The 27,427-nt window shown below is 37.3% G+C and overlaps 1 protein-coding gene across 2 annotated transcripts in view; it reads right to left on the reverse strand.

Annotated features, from left to right (window-relative positions):
* The window catches only part of pit (probable ATP-dependent RNA helicase pitchoune), an 87,343-nt gene that overhangs the window by 35,716 nt on the left and 24,200 nt on the right, over positions 1-27,427 (reverse strand). For both annotated transcript variants that reach the window (XM_081729159.1, XM_081729158.1), the window contains exons 6-10: positions 23,579-23,743; positions 19,801-19,941; positions 18,056-18,216; positions 16,547-16,699; positions 14,555-14,725 (exon numbers count right to left, since the gene is read on the reverse strand). In XM_081729159.1, coding sequence (XP_081585285.1) covers positions 14,555-14,725; positions 16,547-16,699; positions 18,056-18,216; positions 19,801-19,941; positions 23,579-23,743 — 791 coding nt within the window. The remainder of the gene's footprint in view (positions 1-14,554; positions 14,726-16,546; positions 16,700-18,055; positions 18,217-19,800; positions 19,942-23,578; positions 23,744-27,427) is intronic.

The raw sequence follows: 27,427 nt of genomic DNA on the forward strand, positions 1-27,427 counted from the left end.
TTTATTTTTGGGGTTAGGAAGAAAATTCAGACTCATTTCCTTTCTAGAAAACCTTACGTTTAGGATTAAGTTTAAAATTTTGGTGCACATACATTGAACGGTACTAGGTCAGTAGTTCCTAATAGGTGTCGAGCAGTTCCATAGTGTGTGTCGCGAAATTTCAGCATTTAAAAATCGTAAAGCATTTAAATTAGTTAATATATCACCAATCATCACCTCCAGAAACACCAATAATGCTCAGTAGTGTATAGAATCACTCCTTTCTAGATATTTGCACTATTAGAATTCACGAGGATGATTCAGAAAGTAATGTCCCCAAGATGATACCTTTATTTGTGTTTGACAGATGGCACCGATACAGGTATCACTGGAAAGCTTGCAATGTCAGCTACTAATGGTGGCATCATTTTTCAACATAGTCTCCATTACGGACAACACATTTACGCCAACGCGAAACAAGTTTTTCACGCCGTCGGCGAATAAGTTTGGGGAAGAGACCAAAGCCGCAAGGTGCAAGATCCGAACTATAGGCAGGATGCCAACATATGGAACTTGCGGAGGAGAGGACATGTGGCGGTATTCCATCGACTAACACTTCCTTTCCGGGTCGTAATGGTGTATCCACGACTTGTCGCCTGCGATGAATGTTCCTGGGTGCACAATCTTCCGCAGTCAGAAATTCACTAACAGAACGCTATTTCAACCGGACGTCACCAGTGGATGCCATGGACTGCTCCATTACTCTGGAACGAGAAGAGATAGGAAGGCGACACAAGTGACATTTTATAGCCCAAACATCAGTGCATAAATGATGAACAGTTCAGAATGTTTGCAGTGATACTGCTAAGTATTGGGCTTGGAGGCATTACTTTTTGAATCACCCTCGTATATTATTATTAATAAAAAGCAAGCAAGTGCCTTGTAGTGTCCTTGGCGTTCAGTAGTGTCTTCAGTAAAAAAGAAAAAAAGGAACCAATGCTCTAGGCGAAGGACCATGTTTACATCGAGACGAACGCATGTGCAAACAAACATTTAAATTTTTTTTTTTTTTTTTTTTTTTGGCCTTCCAGAATTTGAATCTTTTCACGATTACCATACTTTATTCTCTCCTATCGCCACCCGAATGTAAAAACGGTTCCAAAAAGAAGTAGCAGTATTAAGTGTACACCAAATAAAGGAATTAGGCTTGTATAGCGTGATATTTTGTCAATGTTAAAACCAGGCGTGGTGGTACATTTATACCAGTTTCGGTTTTAGTAGACAAATTACAGTGGAGGTGGGATATATCCTTGAAAAATGAATGAAAACTTGAATTTTACATTTTTCACTTAATTCCGACGAGAAATAAGTAAGTGCCATATATGACACACTTACAACTCACAAAGAACATGCCAGATGACACCAAAATCTCTTATTCATATAGGTCAATATCTCACACAGCAGACAAAACAGTCATTTGATGTAGGGATGGCCAGAACCGGTTCCTGGTGGAACCGGTTCTCGAGTCTGAACGGATCCGGTTCTAGAAGATCTGGGACCGAAACTGTGACCATCTCTATGCTAAACCCGAACTGCTGGCAGACTGTGAACAGTGTGCTAGATGAAATGGTGGAAGCGACAGGCAGGCGCCCAGGCAGCGGCCGCTTGTCTCATTTGGCTAAATAAACTGGGTAACTGGTAAACTCATTGGCTAAACAGGCAAATTGGCCAAATCATTTGGCTAAACACCCACTGGTGGACCAAATATTTTTTCTGGAGGCACAAGCGGGTCTGGGCGGGGAGGGCACAAGCGCATGGTCCTCTTTACAGTGTTTTGAAGATGAACTTTGTGCCTACTTTACGGATCTTGGGGGGCTTTCGGATCCAGGTCTGGAACCGGTTCCAAGATCCGGTTCTGGAACCGGGTTTTCAGATCCAGATCTGGAACCGGTTCCTAAGATCCGGTTCTAGAACCGGGTTTTCGGATCCAGATCAGGAACCGGTTCCTAAGATCGGGTTCTGGAACCGGGTTTTCGGATCCAGGTCCGGAACCGGTTCTGGAAACCAGATTTCCGAGAACTGGTTCCGCCGGAACCGGATCTTTGTGGCCATCCCTAATTTGATGCCTTTGATAAATCACAAAAAAGCTAAAGTGAGAAAAGGGTATGTGCCATATATGGCACGGCATGCGGTAAGGGGTTAACACCGGAAGTCCTTTATTCTACCACCTCCGGTTTGAATATCACTTCCATCAACGAACTCGATTCCTAACTTTTGACCCTCTACATCCTGGTCAAAACTGGTGATGATTCATCGAGTAGCCCGGACGGACGGACGGACAGACAGACTGACAGTAATATACAAAGGATTAGGGTTAGACATTAGATTTCTGGGTTTTCGGTATAGCTGTTAGCCCGTCACATATGAGGAATGATATATCTTGGCGATCACACTACCCGGAGATTTGAGGTGGAATAAAGGAATGGAGAAAGAAGGAAAACGGCCTGGGCCCATTATGTGTGATACCATCTCGGCATTTGCCTGGTGTGAATGAGGAAACTCAGAAAAATCTTACTTTGGATGGCTGGCCTGAAAAAAAGAAAACCTAGGCAAGAGGGTTAGCAGCCACGCTACGCGGGGCCACGAAATATATAAAGGAGTTCTGCCAAACTAAACTCCTTAAATACATTACTGGTACTAAAATTACAATTGGAGTTACGTATCTATTAAACCTTCAGTCCTATCAATATAAATACACATCAATCCTCGCGAAGCTTAAGGATGAATATATCGCTAACTTGAAAACTCGAAATAACATTTCATGGTTCCAGAATTATTGTTTTATGACTTAACCACTCATTTTCTACTTTTTCTGACTTGTAAATACCATAAATTTCAAATACACGAAGGACATCTAGTTTTTTTATGTACACTCATGTCCAAAATTATTGACGCATGCCTATAAATATGTTGTTCTAAGAATATAATTTGATAACGAATTCGCCCGGTATTTCTTATAATGTTAGTATGTGTATAATCAGCAAAGACATGTATGTGGTAAATTTCATGTCAAAAGAGCAGAAAATAAAACTTTCTTGTCCATTTAGCAACATTTTGTTTTACTCATTTTACTGTTCGTATTTATAATTATTTTCGTATGAAATTTACCACAAATATACATTCCCCGATGATACACATAGTATCAGTATTAAAAGTACCCTGCAAAATCATTATCAAATTACATTCTCACAAGACAGTTATAAATATGCGACAATCATTTTGGACATGAGTGTACATACGGTGATGACTCTTTATCGCATCACGTTTTTTCGTCTTTTTGTTTTTCTTCTTTTTCAATCAGAATTTTCATCTGTCCATGGAAATCCTTGATAAATTGAAAAAAAATATACCAATTGAAAAATGAATTATAAGTTAATCTGTTTTTCACCTGTTTCCTTTTAGTATAGTTAGATATTTAAGCCTTCTATTACTACTACTAATCTTCTATTTTAATAAAAAAAAAACTAACAACATAATAGTAACATTTGAGATTAACATTATATATATATATATATATATATATATATATATATAATGGAGTTCAGTGTTAGATAACCTTCTGTATTAATCCGTTTGTCGTTCTTCTCTTGATCAAATAATTTAAGATTTGTGGTCATTCTGCGAGAGGTTGTCTACGATAATTAGAATAAATTTAGGAGCAAAAAATGTTTTTCTGAAGGAGAGAGGGATGGAATTTTCTAAGTCTTTGTAAACATCAGGCGTTATTCGTAGGAACAGGAAAAAGAATGTTGTTTCTTCGGCGTTGTATTTGTATTTTTCAACTATATTTTGAAATTTTTCATGTCAATACTTAATCTAAGCTTACACACATTTAAAAGTTTAAGTTAAAAGTTTATTACTGCTGTTAATTACGGTTAAAACCAAAAACTGATATAGAGCTTCGGAAAGCGGTCTCTCCAATGTAACAGAATACCTAGGCAAGGGAAAACGAGCTCTGGCGCAGGAAATGGATGTTGTAGGTCCGCCATTAAGCTACCTATGAATGAGGACTTCCGCTATCACTCCTATACGCGGCGTAAAGGCCAACCCCTGATAGAAAAGGCTAGAGCAAACTACCTAGTTAGATCAAAGTGAAATATCCCACTGAACCAGGAACAGTGTAGTTTTTCTCTGACGAGGAAATTTGTCAAGACTGGGTACATAATCCCCAGAACAAGGGATGGTTTGCCTACAATCCATCGGGCGTTCCTCATGTCAGGCATACTAAATTTTACCCAAGTCTGATGATGTTTGGACTTTTGATGTGTCTCCAGTGACGTTGGTGGAATGTTACTACACGGCTTTGAGGGGTTCAGGTTCAATTCGAATGGCTATGTTGTCTGCTAATACCGTGCGCAAACCTTGAGTGGAGAGTGGGGATGCTGGAAGACCTCAGGTGTGACAGCAAGATTCAGTTCTCTGCAATACCGCTAGGTAAACTCCAAAATAGTTATCAAAAAAATATTTATGATTTTACCAGTCCCAACATGTGGCCCTCTTATTCTCCTGATAGTAATTCTATGTATTATTGTGTGGGGTGTGGTTGAGCAAGTGATCAGTAACAATGCCTCAAACAACAAGACCCAGCTGATAAGACACGATTCAGGCGGCGTTTGAAGTTCTTCCCCGGGAGACCATGCGTGTCGCACGTGCCAAGTTCCTAAGTCGCCTTGAGGCAGTTGTCCGCTATCTTTGTTTTTCCTAATTCACATGATATGTGTTTTTGCTGAGGTGAATGCTGAGTTTTTTTTCTTCTATATTCTTTGAATTGTTGTTATGTCACTTTTCCATGTTTCCAATATATATTTTTTGTCACTCAGATATTCCTTGTTATTGTCTTTCACCACCAATTTTAACGAGTCCTGTATACCTATCTGTCAAATCCTATAAATCCTGTGTGCATCAATTATATTATAGTTTATAAACCATTGACAAATTTGTAGACATTCGTTGCTCGACTCTTCACCTTAAATGAGGTTTCGTATCTTCAGGTACAGACCGAAGTGCCAATCACCTATATCATTACGTACTGTTACAAATATTGTCCTGTAATATCGTAATTTTAACGTAAAAATTGATGAATGATGATGAATCTCCAATCTGAACAAACAATCTTACAACACAAGTCACAGCTACAAAAACTGCACATATAACTAAACCACTGTACAATTTCCTTTCTTCTTTTAATCAAATTTCGACATTGCCATAAGTAGGTACTTATCAACGCAGTTTCTCTGAACAATATTTCTCGACTCGACTTATATTAGTCTGCTTACCTTTATTTGATTATTTTTAAATATTAGGATATGCAAACCCATTGCCAATTCATACACACCAGGAATAATAAAACTTCAGTAGAGCAAATCTCGCATTATGTAAAGTATTCCCATATTTAATTTCAAGCAGCTAATATTCTAGTTCCCTGTATATTATCATCTGTATTCGTATAGGATTCGTATCACGTCCTATATTCTACAGAATTCTCCCTTATTACGTAGTTGTGTCCCGGCGTTCCGACAAAATTCGAGAGGCAGAATTGAAATGTAGGTTCATGTCTTACAATTATGCACCAAGGATAAGGGAGACGGTGACGATAAGAATAAATGAAATGTTAGACCGAAGAAAGTGGAAGGAAACCAGAGAACCCCTAGAAAAACCATGCACATAGTGTCTGTCCACAAGAAAACTCACTTGGCGAGAACTGGGATCGAACCTGAAATCCCACGCGTCAGAAGTGAGTGCTCGACTACTGTCACCGCGGTCTGGGACGCTGAATTGTTCTGTAATTTGTGGATTTGTGTTTAACGTTCTCATTCTTAAACTTAAAACATGTAATTGCTAAGAAATCGATAGTTATCGTCATAAAAATGTCTTCCAATTGACGATAATGTTATATTCGTCAAAGCCACTACAGGAGACAGGAATAACTAAGGCCGATTTACTTGAAATAACACTGAATTGCTATGAATCGATTTTTTTTTATTTATTATTTATGCCTTCAAAATGGTAAAGAGAATGTGTGTTTTCAAAGAAAGTCTAAGGATTAAATACCCCTTTGTTATAGCACGAAATTGTGATAGAAAAGTGTCCCCATCTATGTTTTTTTTTTGTCTAAAAAATATATATATATTAACTCCACCTTTACATATTCTCATAAGCAAAAGCCTGACAAAAACACTTTTACCATCCAAACGGCAGGCTCTTTAATTCAAATATTTAAATACTTCTTGAACATTCCAATAAAATATCTTGAGTAAATTACATATAATTTCCAAATCACCGATTCTGATAAAAGACGAGAGGAACATGAAAATCTTTTGTTAACGTTTAATTTCACAATGGGTAGAAAACATGACAAATGAAGAACTGAAGCATAGTGGCCTTCAAGGAACTGGCTCGCACACAAGTATCTGCTTGTCAACATTTATGTCATTCAGAAAAAAAAAGAAAGAAAAAAAAATTCCAATTAATATTGCAAGTTATACTGCCTGGAACCGAAAGATTGATTCTGGAAATCCAAAGCCCTATCAATCTTGGAATACTGGAAATGTTGAACAGTATAGGAAATCTAGAACTTCGATTTTCTTCAGACAAGGATGAAGAATAATGTAACTAAAGGAAACTTCGGTTTATCAAATTCTAATTAAGTGATTTTTTCTTTCTTTGCTATTTTGTAAAAATATTTTCGTACTTTACAGTGATTATTTCATAATTTAGTTATTAACAGACTAAAACCATATTCATGGATAAATTAAATGTCGACTAAAAGCAGGGAATTCGTGTTATTATTCGCGAATGCTGATGAGGAATTTGAAGCTTAAAATATATAAAACGATAATATGCCTGTTGTTCTGTATGGTTGCGAACCATGGTCGCTTACTCTGAGGAAAAACATAGACTAAAAGTATTTGAGAACAAGATCCTGAGACGAATATTCGGGCCCAAGAGAAACGGAAATAAGGAACGGTGGAAATTTCATAAACTTCATATACGTAATTTATATCGTTTACCAAATATTGTTAGGATCATCAAATCTAGTAGGCTCAGGTGAGCAGGTCATGTAGCCAGAATGGAAGCTAGTAGGAACGATTTCAAAGTTTTCACTGGAAGTCGAGTCAGAAAACGACCAGACCTAGGCGCAAATGAGAGGACAATATTAAGATGAATCTCGTCAAGAAGCTGGATCCAGTTGGCTAAGGATAGAAGTCGATGGAGAGCTTTTGTGAACGCGGCATTGAACCTCCGGGTTCCATAGGCCATAGAGTGAGTGAATGAGTTAGTTAGTTATGCTCTCTCTAAATTTGTAATGCGTATGTATGTACGTGCATCTATATACTTCTGTACATATAAAATGTACTTTCCAATGTACTTCTGTAATTTGTAATATATTTATTGTAATTTTTTCTCTTTTAATAAACTTTCAAAATTTCCAATCTTGATATTTACATCTAATGAACATCCAATTTTTTACTTGAGTCTACGAAACTTCTTTTAAGTTTGAAAGTCTTTCTTAAACGATAACATTCAGTTGGAGTACTGTGATTACCACCCATAAACCTTTCCAATTCATGCAAGATCCAATCCATGCAAGACTGCACCCTTACGTAAACACCACTACTAATTTACCTACACTATTTTTAATCAATTTTCAAGAAAATCGTACGACTGCTTATGTAACTAACAACTTTGAGACATCTTCAATTTTCTCTTTGTTATGGCTCCTGGCTAGTTCTGAAGTATTTGGGCATTTTATTGTGGTCTTCATGCTATTATGTACTTATTCTTTACTATTCATTTATTCATTTCATTGTAATCTTTTACGGTCATATCCTAAGGATTCGAAAACTATATTGTTATAGAAAGTACACCGTACCATGAGTATAACATTCAAGAATACTAAGATTTGACTTCTCTGAAATACTTAGGAGACTCATTTGAGTTCTTGCACGACGAACTAAAAGTCAATACGTATTTCAAACCATTTGGTTATATTAAGCATTACCAGCATGCATAGAACAATTCTGAAAAGTAAATACAGTCGAAACCGGTTATAATGAATCCGAAGGGACCGCAGATTAACGGTCGTTACAGCCAATAGTAGCGCAAACCGGATTTTGCTTTCCTTGCTCAAAATTTCATATCTAAGTTTTAGGCTGAACACTTACATGGTTAATGAACAGAATAAAGCTAAAACTTAAACACGGCGTCTACTAAATTTCAAAAATGAAATTTCCTGACCTTTTCTTTACCAAACCGTAAAATTTCGCAACATTTTCAAGAGCGAATTAGGCCAAATTTTCATGCAAGCAATAGAAACGTCCTTTGCTTGCGATTTGGTGGCGTCTAAAGCCGACCATAGACATTTTCGGTGGTGATTTTTGACGTTTCATGAAACAAAATTTTCCAGACTGCACTTATTTTTGTACAGATACAAAAAATCGTAACCCAAAAGCTAAATTTCGTGACTTTTTCTTGATTTGCATGACCGTTTTCTGATTTCGTGACCGATAGACACCATGTTACAAAACTAAAATACAATACATACAATACAATATTTGTGGAGTGGGAATGAAGTGGATTTCTTCTTCTACTGTTTATACAGTACGCACAGCAATAATACTGTATGGCAACAAAATATGTACAAAAACTTACAATAAGTGAGGACAAAGTAACAACAATGTAAATTGTTCAATAATGCCGTACACAAAAATCAACATTGAACGTTATAGCCGATACATTTCTCCGATAATGTATAAAAATAAGTTGTTTTATACGATATGTCGTAATAAACAATGTCGTACTAAGCGATTTTTTAAATACAGTTTTTATATAAGGTTTAGACGGGACCGTTAGATTTCCCCGTTATACCTAATACGTCGTTAAAAGCGATGTTGTTATAAACAGTTTGCTTCTAATAAATTTAACGAAAAAAGTCCAAAGATGAGATAATTACCAACTAATTGACCTCATTAAGCTGAACAAAATTATATGGGCGAGTAAATCCTTATGCGTAATTTCCGAGAAAAACAAATTCTTATACTAACCTAAAAAATGATGCTGTACGACAACCCCGCCACCTATTAAGATGAAACTGATCCTCAAGTACGAACTTATTAATCAAGACGTTCCATTTTGGCATTAATGTAATGTAATCTTTAAGTTTAACGTCCCACGGTTATGCCGGCTAGACTAAAGGAGACGGCGATGATGAGAAATGAATGAACTGGTGGAATGAAGAAAGTGGGAGGAAACGGGAGATCCCCGAGAAAACCCACGAGCACGGTCTTTGTCCACCACAAAGTCCACACGGCGCGAGCTGGGATCGAACCAGGGACCCCAAACACTGGAGGTGAACGCTCTATCCCTCATTTTGACATTAGCAAGATAACAATTTAGGATATGGTTAATGATGTGGACCTCAAAATTATTATTGACACTTAACTTTAATTTTTAAAGAGTTTGGTTTATCAAAACTACTTTATATATTTACTCTGTCCGTCTGTCCGGAACACAAAAAATTTTTCAAGAACTACTACACAAATCATCATTAAATTTGGAAAAATGTAGGTCAAAGGTTAGGAATCGAGTTCTTTTTTGAATATGATACTAAAACCGGAAGTGGTAGAAATTAACATTTTCCGGTATTAACGTTGATCGCTATACAGCAAAAACGGTAATAGAGAGATACGGTTTTCTGCAATCTATTGAGCGTCCCAATACTACATCTCCATTCTTTACTCTCTATTAAAACCATAAGTGTTAGAAATCTACTACAAATTCCGCTTTCAATACTGATTTACATAGAACAAAAACGATAGTAGACAACGACAAGCAGTTTTGTGGAATCGATTTAGTGTTCTAAGAATAAATACCATCTTCTCTCTTAACCTTCTATTCAAATCGGAAATGGCAGAAATCAACTACTTCCGGTTTTAACGTTGATTGCTTTACAATAAAAACCGTAATAAATAACGAGAAGCGATTTTCAGTAATCAATTAGAAGTCCCAAAAATAAATGTCACCTCTACTCTAATTCTCTACTGAAATTGGTACAAATCAACCACTTCTGGTTTTAGTGGTGATCGTTATACAATGATAGCGCTCAATAGTGAGAAGCAATTTTCTGCAGTCGATTAAGCATCCCTAGAACGTATTCCATCTCCACTCTGATCTCTCTATTAGAGCCAGACGTGGCAGTGGACTGTAAACATATTAGCGACACTGGCAACATAACGAAAAGAAATCACTTTGTACAATTGATATTTAAAGCAGAAAGTCCTTACGCTAAATAGCCGCAACAGTGAATTGCCCTTGCAGAACAACCTCGAGTATGTAGTTAGTTAAGATCTAAGGAACAAGAAAAGACTGGAAACAATCAACGGTAGAGCATTCATTCTAGGGGTGAGAGATTGGAATTCGAGTTTCGACCAGCTCCCTATACAGTTTTCTGGTTTCTTCACTTTGGTATTACCAAAGACAGAAAAAACATTATAGAAGGTTGTTCCGCTTTATACACAACCATTTTTGACAGGTATTCATTCATCTTAAGAGATATCGCGCAGCCACCATCGATCATGTTCTACTGGACCTCCAGCACTGTGGATTATCATACGGCATCGCAGTTTCCATTGCAGCAGGCTCCGGCGCAGGAGAGCCATGGGAATTCTGTCCCACACTCCCTGCACGCTTTCCATAGACCATCCAGGGTGCGCGGGCGGGGATGTTGATGACGACGTTTCAACAGTCTAAATGCACAAAAATCCATTGGGCTGATATCTGGGCTTTTCACAGGCGTGTCTTCAAACGGAATGACATGAATTCCTAATTCCTCTGCCATGTCCCGATAAAAACGTAGTGATGTTCTAGCGTATGATTCGAAGCCTTGTCCATATGAATCATCACCTGGTTCGCGTCCATTCCATACAACTGTGGGATGTCTCTCCGATAGATAGGTGTCAGATTGGATTCTTGGAAGTATCTTGCGTAAAACTTCATGTTTTGTCCACATTGTGTATCATCAACTTATCCGAATACCATAAAGCCACGAGGGAAACTTTCCCTGCACTGACAAAGTTGATGCGCCCCTTACCGTCAATATCACAATATGTGATCTCCGAATGTAACTACCAGCAGTGAGATGGACATATGATTCATCCATTGTGACAACTTTCTTCCATTTGAAACTAGCCAGGTACTTTTCATAGTTTCCTGCAATTCGTTTTACGTTCTTTCGGTAATGTGACGCGGTAGCAGGTGGTGTACACGGACCTTCCGCACATACTTCAATCTAAAGTGCTTGCGAATTGTTTTGATCATAGTTGACGGTGCGATGTTAAATCTGTGGCCTATATCAAGTTGCTTCTGGGATTCTCTTGGCATGCCAATCGACGGATCTCCCTTAGCACTATGGGTATAACTTTGCTTGCAGTCCTTCTGGTTTTCGTGGGTGAAAGTTTCGTAGTCGGATTTACAGCGAATTTCGGTCCTGCCCGAATCGAAAATAGTCGGATATACAGCGAACAATCTTCTGTATAACACTCACAACAACAACAAACTTTTTCCTAAACGCTATATCAGATACCGAGATCAAATTAAAGGGGAGACAAATAGGTGTACAGTGTACACTTAGATGTCCAATCTTCAATATCTATAAATATTGGAAATAAAAATAATAATACTCTACTCTCATCCATCCGGAGAGAATACACAATTTTAAGTTTTGACAAAATCTTGTTTATACTAGGTCGTCTTAGTATTATGGATATAAGCACTCTAGCATTGAGTGAACACACTGGGAGATTCAAACCCTGTTACGATTAAAACATCTCGAACAGAAACTCCGAGAACCGTTTCCGATTCCATTTAATACCACGTCTTGTCCTTGATGACCTTACAGTTTCGTAAGTACACACTTGATATTGGAAGAAAAATGCGAGACAGACACTTTATAGAAAATAGGAGCTCCCTTAAACAATTGAAACGAAGTTTAATGAAATTTGGATCAACAATAGTTTTAATCGATTTGAGTTGATTTTGAGTTTTCGATAATCGATTTGAGTTGAACGTCCCTTTCAACAGCGAGGCTATATGAGACGAGAGCTACTGATTAACGTAGAATCCGAACCACATGAGTTCCCGCTGGGAATCGAACCCGGGTCTCCCACGCCAAAGGCGCGTACGCTAACCGCTTAGCCACGAAGGAGCGCAATAGTTTTAATTGAGATATGTTTCATCCATGTTAGATTTTAGGTCCATTCTAATTCGAAAAATTACAACTGCGTTTCTTCTACTTTTTGACAGTCCGGATGAGGAAAACCTTTATACTTATAGTCTCTCAAAACTTACCAAAATGGATACAAGCCCAACTAAAAAACGAATGAAACATCAAAAATTATCGGAATTATTACATATATCCTAGAAGTTTCAATTGTTTGGTAAAAAGAGAGAGGAAAGCGATTTGTGAGGGAAAATTCTTTTCTCATTATTTATTTCTTAATCGCTTGTTTAGAGTGTTTATAAAGAACTCAAAATGACAAAAGAAAACCAAAAAATACAAACTAATCAACACGTCTCCGGCACATTTCTATGAACACCAATGTGTCGTATGTAGCGACAACGTATTATTGTTTTCTTCTTTGATAGAAAAATGAAATTTATTGACGGCCTCGTACAGTCTTCTGCATTGTATCGCGCATAGCTGGGCATAATCAACTGACCAGGTGGAGGTGCTTTATTTAGTTGAACTACCAGCTCCACTGCTCTCAGATATCATTGCCGTTGTCACTTTGGGACATTTATAACGGTGAAACCATAGAAGTAAATGGATCTAAGGACATTATTTTAGTTGTTTGGAATTTAACTGACTACATCTTTACTCGGAAACTCTGGTTTCTGGAAAATCACGTCAGAACTTTCAAGTTTCTAGGTCGTCTTCGATTTAAAAAAAATCTTTTTGTTCAATCTGGCGTAAGAAATTTCTAATTGACGATCTCCCTGAACCCTCTAGTTTGAAACTAGAAGTTTTCTATGAAAACGGGGGCAAATAGCCTCGGTGGTGATGTTACAATCAATCAATTGTATCCAAAAGAAACCAAGTTACTAGACGTCCAAGTTCCCTGCTTATTTTTTCAGTACTTTTTGAATATTCGTTTCAAATTCAAGTATCCAATTAAACCCTCTCTGGTCATATATCGAGTGGCACTTACGATTTCTTTTTCATTGCAGTTAAATTTCCAATCACGTTCGATTCAGTTGATGGTTTATACCACTGGCTCACTAGCTGTATGCGACACCTTTGTAGCTGTCTTATAATTCCGAAAGCATTACTTTTGCTGGCGATTGAACATGGCTAGTCATATTTAAAATAATAATAATATCATTTCCTCCTCTTCCTTCACAAGCTCTATATAGAACTGCAGCAAACATTCTTCATCGGTTTGAAGTCATTCTTACTGCTCTTATATAATAAACGATACTACTCATACGTGAAAAAAAAGAGAGCTTAGTGGATGTTCACTCGTTTTATTTTTCCTATTTTTTATTTATTTATTTTAAGGGGCAGCAGTGGCTCAGTGGTAGAGCGTTCACCTCTGGTGCATTGGGGCCTTGGTTCGATCCCGGCTCGCGCCGTGAACTTTGCAGTGGACAAACTCGTGTGCGTCGGTTTTTTCGGGGTTCTCACTTTTCCTACCACTTTCTTCATTCCACCATTTCACTCATTTGTCATCAACACCGTCTCCTTTAGCTTAGCCGGCATAACCGTGGGACGTAAAATTTAAAGATTTCATTTTATTTATTTTAAATATGAGTGTACATTACAGGAGCATTGTACTTAGAAATGACTCAGAGTAATACTGTGACCGCACTATTTCTTTTTATAGGAATTATGCATCCTATATCTTGCGACCATCTTTTCAATATACATTAACGCACTACACTCATTGCAGGGCGCAAATTTCCGGTCGCCAGGTCGCCATTGGCGACTAGAAATTTAGACCTTGCGGCCAGTGTTTAGTAGGAATGGTTTCTGCCTAAACTCACATGGCATCGCAATTTCTGTTCCGCACGAAAGTAATTGTCACTGATAGGAGAGAAAACGCAGAATGTGAAATCTTCACAACGTTATAATTCGCCCCTCTTTTTCCAACCTCAATCGAAATGGTTTGTCTCCGTGGGTGGGGAGACCTCTCGTAATTTGTACGCTAGAAATAATTTGTACGAAGAGTTATTGCTGATACTTTTATATATATAGTTCCACGATTGTGCATCACGGCTAAGGACTTTTTTCATTATTTTTCTTCAGAATACAATAATTGTCTTCTTTCGTGTTATAGTCGGAAAAGAAGGGTAGAACGTACTGCTATTTCTTCACCAGAACTTAAATATTTAAAAAGTCTAAAATTTCCCAGGCAAAAATGCTGTGGAAAAACTTGCTTTTCCGAAAAAAAAAAAAAAATTCTTCTTCCGAGCCCTTGCATCTCTACTTATCAGTAATCTACAGTTAACTTGAACTTACCTGTGGCTGAATATCTGAGATTTTACTCCACGAAAACTCAAATTCATTCAAAGGTACTCGAGCTTGTTTCAAATAGCGAAGAAATCCTAATTCTTCTGGACGAAGGATAAGCAATGCATGTCCTCTTCCACCTTCTCCTCGCGCTGTTCTTCCCACTCGGTGAATGTATTCCTGCAAGAAGAAATAATGGTGTCTAAACTAAAAATCTGCATATTGTTTATGAGAACAAAGCTTTGACAATACGATACTGAAAACAACCAATTCAAAAATATGGTGTTCGCCTCACCTTAAACAACAAAGTATGAGCCATGGTCAGCAAATCTTCGAAGTAATGGACGTCACCCGGTGCAACAGTTGTCCGAAGTTCGCTGAAATAAACTGGTCAATTTTAACAGTATATCTCTCAAGCCATCAGCAGACTGAGCTTCCCAATCTTCTCTGTATATCTTTTGCTTTAACTGAAATCTAAAAGGCTCTTGATGGGTCGGAACTGAGGAATATTTACAATGATAATCTCACGGGAAATGGACTGTATATCGTAGCGCGCCATCGTAGCAATAGTGCCTGCTACGTAATGTAAACACCATATCCAACCAGAACACACATTCCTGTTATTATGGTATTTATTGAGAGAGGGCATCAGTCTCTTTCATAAACACTTCTGAAGTACACGTTCTACTTGATAAGAAGGCACAATGAGAATGACCCTTTGGAATTACTGCAATCCAGAACGAGGCTTCGATGGTAATTTGAAATTATGCTTAAATTTGACTTTGGGATCAATATTCATGCCTTCTTTATAGATGTTCTGCTTCCCTCGAAAATGAAACCAGATTCGTCATCCGCAACAATATCGATGTTATCTGATGACTTGAAACACCTTCGCAGAGCTTATGGAGGTGGAAATTCTGAATTGTTAGCCGTTTTCCTACGAAATTGGGCGCATCTTTAGACTGGATGACTTCCAATTACAATCTGATATAAACTGCAGTGGCGGATCCAGGGGGGAGCGATCTGGGCGATTTCCCCCCCCCCCTAGAAGAGGAAACTTTTTTATTTTACATTTGAATAAAACAGAGTTTGGAGCTCTTAAAAGTAGCTCTAAGTATCAGTATTACAACCCCCCTTCCCAGAAGTCCGTCCTGGATCCGCCTCTGATGGACTGAATGACTTCCTATTAATGACTCCCAATTATTCTAGAGACATAGATATGCCAAAATGCACTCTTTCGTCTGGTGTTCACGAAAATGTAACAATCGTGTACAGTAATCTGTGAAACAAAACAGAAAATCTGTTCAAGTAGAATTTTCTGCATGCGCTAAACTGCATATGCTCTGTCACTAACACGGTAACATAGAACATTTAAAGCCTACACTGCATTGATTTTAAAGAATTAAAAATAAAATAAAATAAAAAATAAACAGGAAAACAAATAATGTTATGGGAAAATAAAGAAACACTGAACTTACTACTGGAATTTACGGTATATTCATGTGCATCTGCTGGTATTTTTTTTTTTTTCCGAATGTAATTACAGTACAACACTTGCTTGTATCAGTTTCATAGGAATCCATTATCGGTATCATATTATATTATATTATTATATCATATCATATTATATTATACCAGTATGTATTTCTTTCATTTGCCACTAGCTTGTGGGCTAACTTTAAAGGGTTTTTATTTCGCGTGCTATTTTAGTTCTGCATTCTGTTCGTACACACAAAATAAACATTCTTTACAGAATCGTGACTAACACAATTTTTGGTAGAACTCCATCCAATCTGGTTTAAATTTGTATAACTCAAAAGACGCATCTTGATTTTGGCGGCAAAAAATTCGACAAAAAAAGTGTCTTAGAATCGCGTAAATACGGTATATGTATATGCAGTTTAAGTGTAACGTAAGTATAAATGATGGAGGCCTCCACAAATATTACTAAACCTTGAAACTGAATAATCGAATTTATTTTAAATGAATTGTTCAACCTACCTTCGGGTCATCTGGAGGATCATATTGTACTATCCAATCAACGGCTGGTATATCCAATCCTCTAGCAGCTACATCTGTACACAGCAAAATGCCTGACTCTGCATTGCAAAACTGGAAAAAGGTTGTAGTCCGCTTCATCTGCTTTTGTTTACCCTGAAAGAGAAGCAGATCACACGTAGAATTCCAATATATCTATGTAAGGTAATGCGCAGTGAAGATGTGTGAATTTTTTGCAAAACTGTGCTGTTTATCGGCATGATACATTATCAAAAGCAAAAGCCAAATAATGCTTCAGTCGCATTTGTTCTAGAAATTTCCAATGCCCACGATGATTCTCGAACTGTGTCGCTCTTCTTAACAGCTACAAAAATTATTATGTGGCTTGAATAGTAAATTCGGACGTATGTGGGGCAGTTTGTAATTGTAATTAAACATATATAAAGAAGATGAAAAGAAATACTGACACGTGAATTAAAGAACACATCAGGGACTCCAAATATGCAAATCAATCAGTTTCACGATTATCAATCCTCCTTAGTGGAAAGACCAGTGTACGGATCATATTTCATCAGATCTACAGTGAATTTAGACAATGCCTACACAGACAATGAAATTACCGTATATTATTAGTAATCGTAATCAAAAGCTATAAAGAATTTCGAAAACTTGAAGATCTAAAATTCAAAGTAATCATATTTAGTAATAAACTAGAAACAACTAAAAACCTTACGAATTCCAGGTATAGCAACATTACACGCTAGCGTGAAATACAAATGGTAGTCATTGTTGGCTGATGTTTTTAGTGTAAACTTTTCTTAAGTTTTATACGTACAGCTATACAATTATTCATTTGGTGATTTTATAAACACAAGTTACTACGATGGGAGAAGAGAAGAAAGTTAAAAGGATATAAATATAATTCAGTGGAATTCTCAGGAACTGGTTTCATGAAGTTTACACCAGTTGTGAGGACGAAATATTGCTAAGTATAAAGCAAACTACACATTGAAGTAAATACTTTATTATTCTCATTTCCATTCAAATACTAGAATAATATGTATATGTTAATACCCACTGGCACATAAAATGAATTTTATAAGGATTGACCTTGTCCTTATTACATGGGGTTGAAAATAGAAGTGCAGTATATGAGTGTTTAAGGTTGAATGAAATATCTCCATTAACAAACAATCAAACATCTATTTATCCTTCGCTGTCTTGCGAACTTGTTCTTCACAGAAATGATGCGTAAAGACGTTCTCTTATTCACTTTAAGATAATATGTCGCGTGTTCAGCTTAATGACGTATATTACCTTTCTGGAATATGACAGCCGGTTTCTTCTTCTACTTCTTCTTCTACTACTACTACTACTACTACTACTACTACATAATAATAATAATAATAATAATAATAATAATAATAAAAATAAAACTGTCATGAACCGATCACGAAAACACTAACGCAAAAAACAACTACGTTCCGTGAAAATAATTAAGCCGAAACTTACGTGTATGCTCATTACAGGCAAATCGATGTAGTTCAGCAATTCGTGATGAAATTTGACGGACATACAAGAACTGAAGAACACCATTACTTTCTTTTTCCTGTTCTTCTTCAAAAATGTAAACAACAGGAGAAATCTCTTCTCAGACGGACACACTACATACCCTGAAACACAAAAGTTAATTAGTAACAAACTGCGAACTCAAAAAAACATTAAATGAAATGAATACGTGGTTTATGTCCTATAATAATGATCTTGTACGATAGTGGGAACTCAACCCTCTTTTAGGATCGAACATGGAGTTATGAATACTGTAAGAGATATACTGTCTATATGCTTAGTGTATTGTTAAGAGAAGAGAGTTCGATTCTCGGTGGAAGCTCATGTGGTGCAGATTCCACGTTAGCTGTAGGTCCACGTCTCATATAATGTCGGTAATGAAAGGACGTTGAACTTGAAACCAATAAACGCATACCAAATACGTGAATGCGTTATCAGTTCAACTACTCGTTGAACTTACAGCTCACAGAAGTTCCGTCAATACATAGGGCTCTAAATTATAGTACATAATTGGATACTTGATAGAAGATGGTCATCTTTTTATCACATTCCGGCCCATATACCCAATGCCTCGTTCACAGTTACTACGAACTTCCACGTATCCCCTGTAAGATGGCATTTGTACAGCTTTCGACCATGAAAGACAGAGCATATGAACTCAACCATTATGGTTCTTTACCATTTGTAAATATTGGGCACCTATACGATTTACGATTGCGGCGGAACATTGTACTCCCCTTGCTATTGTTTTTTGAGACAGTGGGTTCTTTCTTCGCACAATGGAATTTTTTTTTTTTTTTTTTTTTTTTTTTTTTTTTAATATTTAAACACAACCGGACCTCCGGTATCTTCGATACCCTATATTCGAAGGCCCCGACAACAGCAGGACTGCCCGCTTTGTTGAAATTCAACTCAGCGTTGATTCCTTTCTCTGGCATACGGAAACCTTTTGTCACACACTGTTTATTTATTTGGCTGTAACTATAACCAATATTAGAAAGGACATATATCGACGATGTTAAGATAAAATGTCGTAAGCCTCATTTCCAACTTTTTTCAGGAGAGCAAAAAAAAACAACCTCTAACTTCCATTTACATCCTTGCAAGACACAAGTATAAAAAGTGGAATATTTGCCTTCATAATACACACACGCTTACAACATTTTTTAAACCTATAGCCTGACCTATAGTGAGCTGAATAAGATAAAAATCCACAATTTCAAGTTTTTTGAAGGTTACGACCTTTTACCTTAACACCGTCGATATGTAGCCCTCCCAAAAGAGCCATATGATTATTTTCACAGAATAAGCCTCCCTCTAAGTCAACACATAGTACTTCCGAACTACCCGATCACTTCTCGAGTGTGTTCACACGTGCCGCTATCTAGTGATCGAACTCGTTACCATAAATCTGAAACGACCTTCTTTACTAGTAAATCCCATTATTTTTATAGAATTAAATCGAAGTGAAAATACAATTGTAAAATTTGTACCGAGAAATTTCAGAGTTGAGTACTAGACACAATTTCCACATTCTTTTTAATTTGTTGAAAACTGTACTATTAAAGGAAATCACCTAAAATTCTACTACCATACTACTTCAGTTATTAATCTCGGATTGCTTTTTAGTATAAACATAAGGTATCCAATTTTCATATCGACCCAACAACCGACGAGAATCTTCTTACCTTGTTCTAATCCTTCAACAGTTGCTTTGTCCTTTTGATCATCGACACCAACATAAACTGGCTCCTTTTTCAGTGCCAACTTAGTCAGCATCTCTGTTTTCGCCGTTGTTGTAGCACTAAATAACATGGTCTGCCGACGCTCTGAAACCAATAAATGATTCCCATAATTAGTAATACCTTGCTAGATAGGTATTCATGTTATATTCCCTTTATTTTATTATTTGGCATTGGAGAATCCATTTAGCAGGTAGAGAGGCTAAGAATTACTTCACTCAATATGGACCAAAAATCATTAGCTCTTCATAAATAAAATAGTAAATTACAGTAAGAAAACGGCCCACGAGCGAAGTATGACAAAATAGTAAAAATAATTAGACATATAGTTTTCAACAAGACAATTCTTAAAACAGAAATGTAACGGTATTGTGATCTGCATGCAACAACATAGTAATATACACGATGCAATAATCCAGTGTCAATTCTCCGAATGTCAATCGAATATTTTTCTTTCTCTCTTCCAATTTGTGGATTATTTGCATACGATTTCCCTAAAAACTGCTCCACAGACAAAAATCTCAAATAAATAGGTCCTGCAGTCGCGACAGTCATAAACATAGGTGGTTCTCCTGTGAATACATCAAACTTGAGAAAAATGTGGCAGGTTGCTCCATGCTGCTGTAAGACAATGTACTTGCCTTCATGGGGTGCCTATTGTGTGCAGAATACCTCAAAGCTGTCCGTATACACAGGATTCAAAAAAATAAAGGACCTACAATCACCAAACTCCATCCAATGGAGACTATCTATTGACGAATATTTGTTGTAATATTTGGTCTAGGAATTAATTCGTGCGGGTGGACAAGAGATGGCGCAACGAACGGAGCGTCCCACAGTTCCGTGTATCCACACATGTGTTGCAAACCCCTGTCATCGCGTATCGTTCGTAGTATAGGGCAGTGGATTAAAGCGTCAACAACACCAGTTTGTAGTTAAGTGAACATGGCGCAATTTGTGCCTGATAAAGTGTTTTTGCGGGGTGTCCTGCTGCATTACTTTAACATGCCGAAAAGTGCGACTGAAAGTCATCGTATTTTGGTGGAAGTGTATGGTGACCATGCTCTAGCTGAGCGAACGTGTCAGAAGTGGTTTGCACGGTTTAGAAGTGGTGATTTCGGCTTGGCAGACCAAGAGCGAGCTGGACAGCCAAAAAAATTTCAAGACGAAGAATTGACAGCATTGCTCGAGCAGGATTCGTGTCAAACGCAGGAACAACTTGCAGCAGCATTAGGCGTTGATCAAACAACAGTCTCCAAACGCTTGAAAGCCATGGGAATGATTCAAAAGATGTCACATTGGGTTCCACATGAATTGAAAGACAGAGACGTTGAAAGACGAAAAACCATTTGCGAATTGCTGCTTCAACGACAGAGCAGAAAGGGGTTTCTGCATCGAATTATTACGGGTGATGAGAAGTGGATCCATTACGAGAACCCTAAACGAAAAAAGGCCTGGGTGAAACCAGGTGAACCAGGTCCATCACAACCAAAACGAGATATTCACTGTGCAAAGGTTATGCTGTGCATATGGTAGGATATGAAAGGTGTGGTGTACTATGAACTGCTGCAACCGGGTGAAACTATGAATGGAGAACGTTATCGACGACAATTAATGCGTTTGAAGCAAGCTCTGGCCAGAACACGACCAGAATGGGAGAACAGACATGATAAACTTATTGTTCAACATGATAACGCTCGCCCACATGTCGCAAAACCGGTCAAAACCTATTTAGAAAATGTCGGATGGGAAGTTTTACCCCACCCACCGTATTCACCAGACGTTGCTCCTTCGGACTACTACTTGTTCGATTGCATGAACAACGATTTGATTGGACAGCGGTTTATTTCTTCAGAAGATATCGAAACATGGGTCTCTGACTGGATCGCTTCCAAGGATGAGGACTTCTTTCGCCACGGAATCCGTACATTGCCTGACAGATGGGCGAAAGTGGTGGCTAGCGATGGACAATATTTTTCTTAAGGTATTTATGTATTTTGTGTTTGTACTACAGCTTCAATGTGTGCGTACCAACCGCACGAATTAATTCCTAGACCAAATAATTTACATCATCTAACAAATAAACCAATCATCACAGTCACAATACACAGTAGTAGATCTAACAGTTCACTCACAATTGTTTCAAGGAATCACATACGCAAAAATTTTGTCTACCTGCTTCAATTCTTGGAGCTCTATCTAGAGAGAGTACATTACAAGTTAGCAAGGTGTGCGAAACACTTTAATTTATTCCTATCAACTGGTAAGTTTTCCGATCATCCATACTTGAATAATCGGTGAACATGTGTGTACAAACGGACACGGCTCGATTTTTTCAAATGTTTCTGTTTTATGTCCCTTTTTCATCAAATCCTGCATATGCTTTTTGTCAGTGTGCCAACGCTAGGAAACTTACAGTACATTATATTTATATGCAAAGATCTCCGACGTTTCACTAATGAAACAAGTACATGTGGTTCTTCGTTGAAGAAAATACACTTTGTAGAGCTCTGCACACACGGTTATGAAAACGTCTTCATAGCGAAACCACTTCCTAGCAATGAAACAGACTTTTATATAACCAGCGAGACACAATCATGACAAGAAGAGATCGGTAATGGGGGCATAAATTTGTGAGAGGTCATCGGAGTCGGATTAGTAATTATCTGATTACTTTATGAGTTACGGTGAAGTACATTATATCTGCCCACGCAGACTTAAAAAAAAAAAAAAAAAATCCTTATAATATAAAACAAATTTACTATCAACATACTAGCTCTACTCACATGCAATTGTTAGCCTTGTCATACTGAATACGCGAAGAAAAATACGAGGGCCATTCGGAAAGTAACCTCCGATGTAAATAAGAATAATTTATTATCTGAAAACTACTTCTTTGCTCTATTTTTCAAAATAGTTTTCATAAACATTCAAGTACTTATATCTCTGCACTAGCTTAGAAATTCCATCAGCATAAAAAACTTCCGCATTGTGCCTTGAGCCAGCCTGAGACCGCATCTTTCAGCTCCTCATCTTCAGAAAGCGCTGAGATCATATAACACAGTCCTGGAAATTTGTGTAAATTCATCGGAAAGCTCCGAGATTGTGAAATGTCGATTTTCACGAACTTTTCCATCAATTTTCCTGAACGTGTTCATCAGTGACCACTGATGGCCTGCCACTCCTCTCTTCGTCATGAATGTTTATTCGTCCACTTTTAAATGGACAAACCCATTTACGAACAACTCCTTCACTCATCACACTTGGTCCATACACGACACAAGTTCCCGATGAATAGCTGCTGCCGAATACTGTTTTGCCGTAAGGAAACGTATAACAACTCGCATCTCGTAGTTGACGGGGTTTTCTATTGCAGCACACATTTTGAGACGCTACAAAAGTGGAACTAGTGATCAGACAACCTTCACTCTACCACGGCTGGATGCAGACTAATCTACCGCGTACGTCTGTGCGAAGATGGTAGCGCTGCCCCCACTACATCACGCAGAGTGACCAATCGGAGGTTACTTTCCGAACGCGCCTCGTATTAACATTGATCCTTTACTACGAAGATTTTGATTGAGTATTTAGTAAATGAACCAAACCTTTTCAATGAATAAAATATACGATTTTTACAATTTTAGCCTTTGGTCTCCATTGATTTCATTATTCGGATGCAAAATTTTGATATGTGATTCTCAGCAATGACAGAGACAGCACTTACTTGGAAGTAGGTTGATAATTTGTTTCATCTCTTCTTCAAATCCAACCTCTAGTATTCGATCTGCCTCATCGATGACCAAACACTGTAGATTTTTGTATAAGAAATCTGGCGTATTTTGAAGATGATCAAGAAGTCGTCCAGGTGTGGCCACAAGAATATTAATACCTGAAAAAGAATGTATAAATGTACATAGAAAATTAATTACCTACGAGAAAATAGTGAAAACATAATCACAACGCAAGAAAAGTACACTATGATCGCTTCTCCTAAAACATTTCACCAGACAGAGATATAAATGAAAAGAAAAAGAACAGATAAGAAGTTGAGAAGCGTTCAGGGGCATATTTCTCAAATCTTGTAATATGCTTTTTACACGTCAAAAATCTCATGAAGTAGAAATTCTAGAAAAAACAGCAAAGACATTTATACATACTAATGATGATACTAGTAAATTGTAATGATTTCATGGTATATACGGTTGTACAATATTTGACTTTTGGATCATTTTAAGTATTACAGGACCAGTACTTTCGAGAAAAGACCAAAGTGGACACTATCTTGAAATGCAGGATCACTGTTATCAGGCTGAAAAACAACATGGTGAGTAAAACCAACATGGTGAGCTACAGACATTTCGAATATATTATACAATGTGTTCAAAGAACACACAGTACTAATCTTGAAAGCACGTGTTACTATCTGAGCAGACGTTCTGGACAAGAAAGCAGTCGTACAGATGCTGAATGATTGTCTGGAGTATGGTATCCTACGTAGCTTACTTTTCAATTAGGGATTGTTTTGGATTTACGTTGGCAACGCTGCGTGCTTGGCACTTTGCGCCTGTGGGTTAGTTACACGTAACCAAACGTCATTTGCACAATGAAAGTGGTACAGGGTGAGAGAGACTATCAGTGATCACATTTATCACCGTGAAACTGTAAAAATGCAGACATTTATCGCCAGTTACCAGTACGTGAGATGCATGGCGAGAATGTCATGAATGAAGGCAAGTGCGTAGGTCTGTTTTAGGCCGGTCGTATGAATGTTCATGACGAACTATGATCACGACATTCTTCAATCATCACAGACTCATAGGCGCTGAGAACGCGATAAAGAGCCAAACATCGCTTGACACTATCAACGCTGTCCTATTTATTTCCAGGAGCTCCACGTACTGTACTGTTGAAGACAATCCCTCGGTGGGAAGCGATTTAACAACGCTGATGAAGCCAAAATATCACCGTCAAGGGTTGAAGCTGGTGGCAGATTTCCTTGATAATGGTCTACAGAAACTCATCTATCACTATGACAAATGTCTCAACAACTATGGAAACTACGCTGAGATGTAGCTGAATATACATACGAACAAGCGCAGAAGTAATTAAAATTCTTCCTTTGTATGTTTTCGTTTTATTTCAAAACGGTCCCTCATTACAAAATAAGCCTCGTACGTCTTGACGTAGAGGCAATCCAAATGAAATTGACCAATGACGGTTGCTGACAAAATTTAGTTTTTTATTAATTTTTTACCTAAGTTTGTACCACATTTAGGGAGTTGAAAACGGGTATTCATTCATTTTTTAGTCGCGCAGGTTTTGTCGTAGCGGCCATTTTGTATAAGCGCCTGAACACATTTTGAACTTTTTAGTGCATTCCGTTAAACACTATAACTTTTTAGGTTTTAAAGATAATGAGTTCAAACCAAAACCATATGAAAGATAATGGAATGGACAATATTCTATGTTCTATGCACATTGAGATGTGCTTCAGAACGTCGAAGAAAGAAGCTCTGAACATTGAGGCTGGAAACCTAGAAATTACAATTTTGGAAGTGTACAAAAAGCAAAAGTCTCTGTTATCTCTTTTCTACCTATAGCGATGCTGTTAAGACACCAGTGAGGTAAATAGTTGACTAATTTGTGTACAGAGTTTGGCACTGATATTGAAAGTACGACCTGTAGGATTTGCAAGCTCTGTGGGCGTGAGTTTTCGGCGAACCTTAGTGATTGGCACCCACACTTTGTCATCCGTACACAGGGCCGGATTTCCCAATAGGCCCGGTAGGCCCGGGCCTATGGGCGCAAGCTCCCAGGAGGCGCACGGCCGAGAGAAAAAAAAATTAAAAATAAATAGCCATAACTTAACATATTTTTTGAATTGATTAAAAAAATCAGGATAATAAAGCATTCTGATTTTGAAGTTCATTGGAACAAATAATTGTTGGTAAAGTTCACCAATCTTTTGTTAATACATTAACGGTATTTTGTTAAGCCCAAAACCAAGTAAATTCCTCAAAAAGCTTGGAATGAAAAAATTGCATCGTAGAGTGGTGTTTAAGCAATTAACATATAGGCCTCATATAATTTTTTAATAAAGGTTTTTAGGAAAGTAACTTTAACCAGACTAGGGGGCGGAAAAATTTATTGGGCCTAGGGGCGCCAAAATGCTAAATCCGGCCCTGTCCGTACATAGTTTAAAAGAGGTTCTTTTGCCATGCGGATGGAAAAAGTGATCAAAAAGATTGTTATTTTACTAATTGATGTCTTCAATTCCCCAATCCACCATTTCTCATAAATACAGGCTACGGTATCATTAGGTGCAAATGACAACATGCTATGTTCTGGAAGTACTGAAGTACTGCAATCAGTAAATTCATCTGATTGTGAATATTCATAACATCTGATTTGTTTTCGTCAGAGTACAAATCTATTAATAATTCTTTTACAAGTAGCAAGTCTCGAATTTCTTGCTGTTTGACTGCACTTCTTCTGATGAAACATAGATAAATTGTATGCCTGAAATGCTATATCAAGACAAAACCTACACATCTGTTCAGTTTTTAATCTCGTGAATTTCACACATCACTGTAACAACTTATAACTCAGAAACTACTCAAGTCTCAGTGATGCAATTTTACTCACTTGTTACTGCACAACTATCGTCTATTTTGTGCAAATTTGGGATTTTTCACTTCTGTTCTCCCTGAGATATTTGATGGTGAAAATACACGATTTTCAAAAATTCGCAAAGTTTAAAAATTTCCAAAAAATCAAGTATAAGGTTCTTAGAACTGAAACTTGTTTGAGACGTTGTTTACTATCTATTCTCTACGTAGACACAGAATTGAATGTGAGTCGTATTTATTTCGTTTCAAAATGTACATTCTAAAATGGTCATTTCTAGGTTTCCAACCTCAATGTTCAGAGCTTTTTTCTTGACGTTCTAAAGTATGTCTCAATATGCACAGAACACAGAATGTTGTCCATTCCATTATCTTTCATATGGTTTCGGTTTGAACTCATAATCTTTAAAACCTAAAAAGTTACAGCGTTTAAACGGAATCCTCTGGAAAGTGCAAAATACGCTTAGGCGCCTATACAAAATGGCCGCCACAAACAAACCTGCGCGGCTAAAAAATAAATGAATACCCGTTTTCAACTCTTTAAATGTGGTACAATCTTAGGTTAAAAAAATTCAAAAATAAATAAATTCTGTCAGCAACCTTTGACCTGGAAATTGGTCGATTTCATTTGAATTGACCCCGTAGCTAATTAGTCTTTAAGGTCTCATTTTAGTACTTTAGTTGAGGAAATAGGTACATGTAATAGGGATTTCATAAGTATTGAAACGAGCCTACCCTGTTTGTTCTACAACTACTTTTGTAAATTTTCTTCGATTTTAATGAAATCTGGTACGTATATTTCCCAAACCTTCTGAAATATGTCTATTATTTTGGGTTGCAATCTATGAAGAATAAGGAAGTAAAAGGGAGGTTAAATCCAACTCATGTAACATATTTGAATATATGCATACAACCTATTTTGCAAATAATGTACATAAAAATTATAC

This window comes from Thermobia domestica, chromosome 10 (genome assembly GCF_964235325.1).
Source record: "Thermobia domestica chromosome 10, izTheDome1.hap1.1, whole genome shotgun sequence".
NCBI classification, from domain to species: Eukaryota; Metazoa; Arthropoda; class Insecta; order Zygentoma; family Lepismatidae; genus Thermobia; species Thermobia domestica.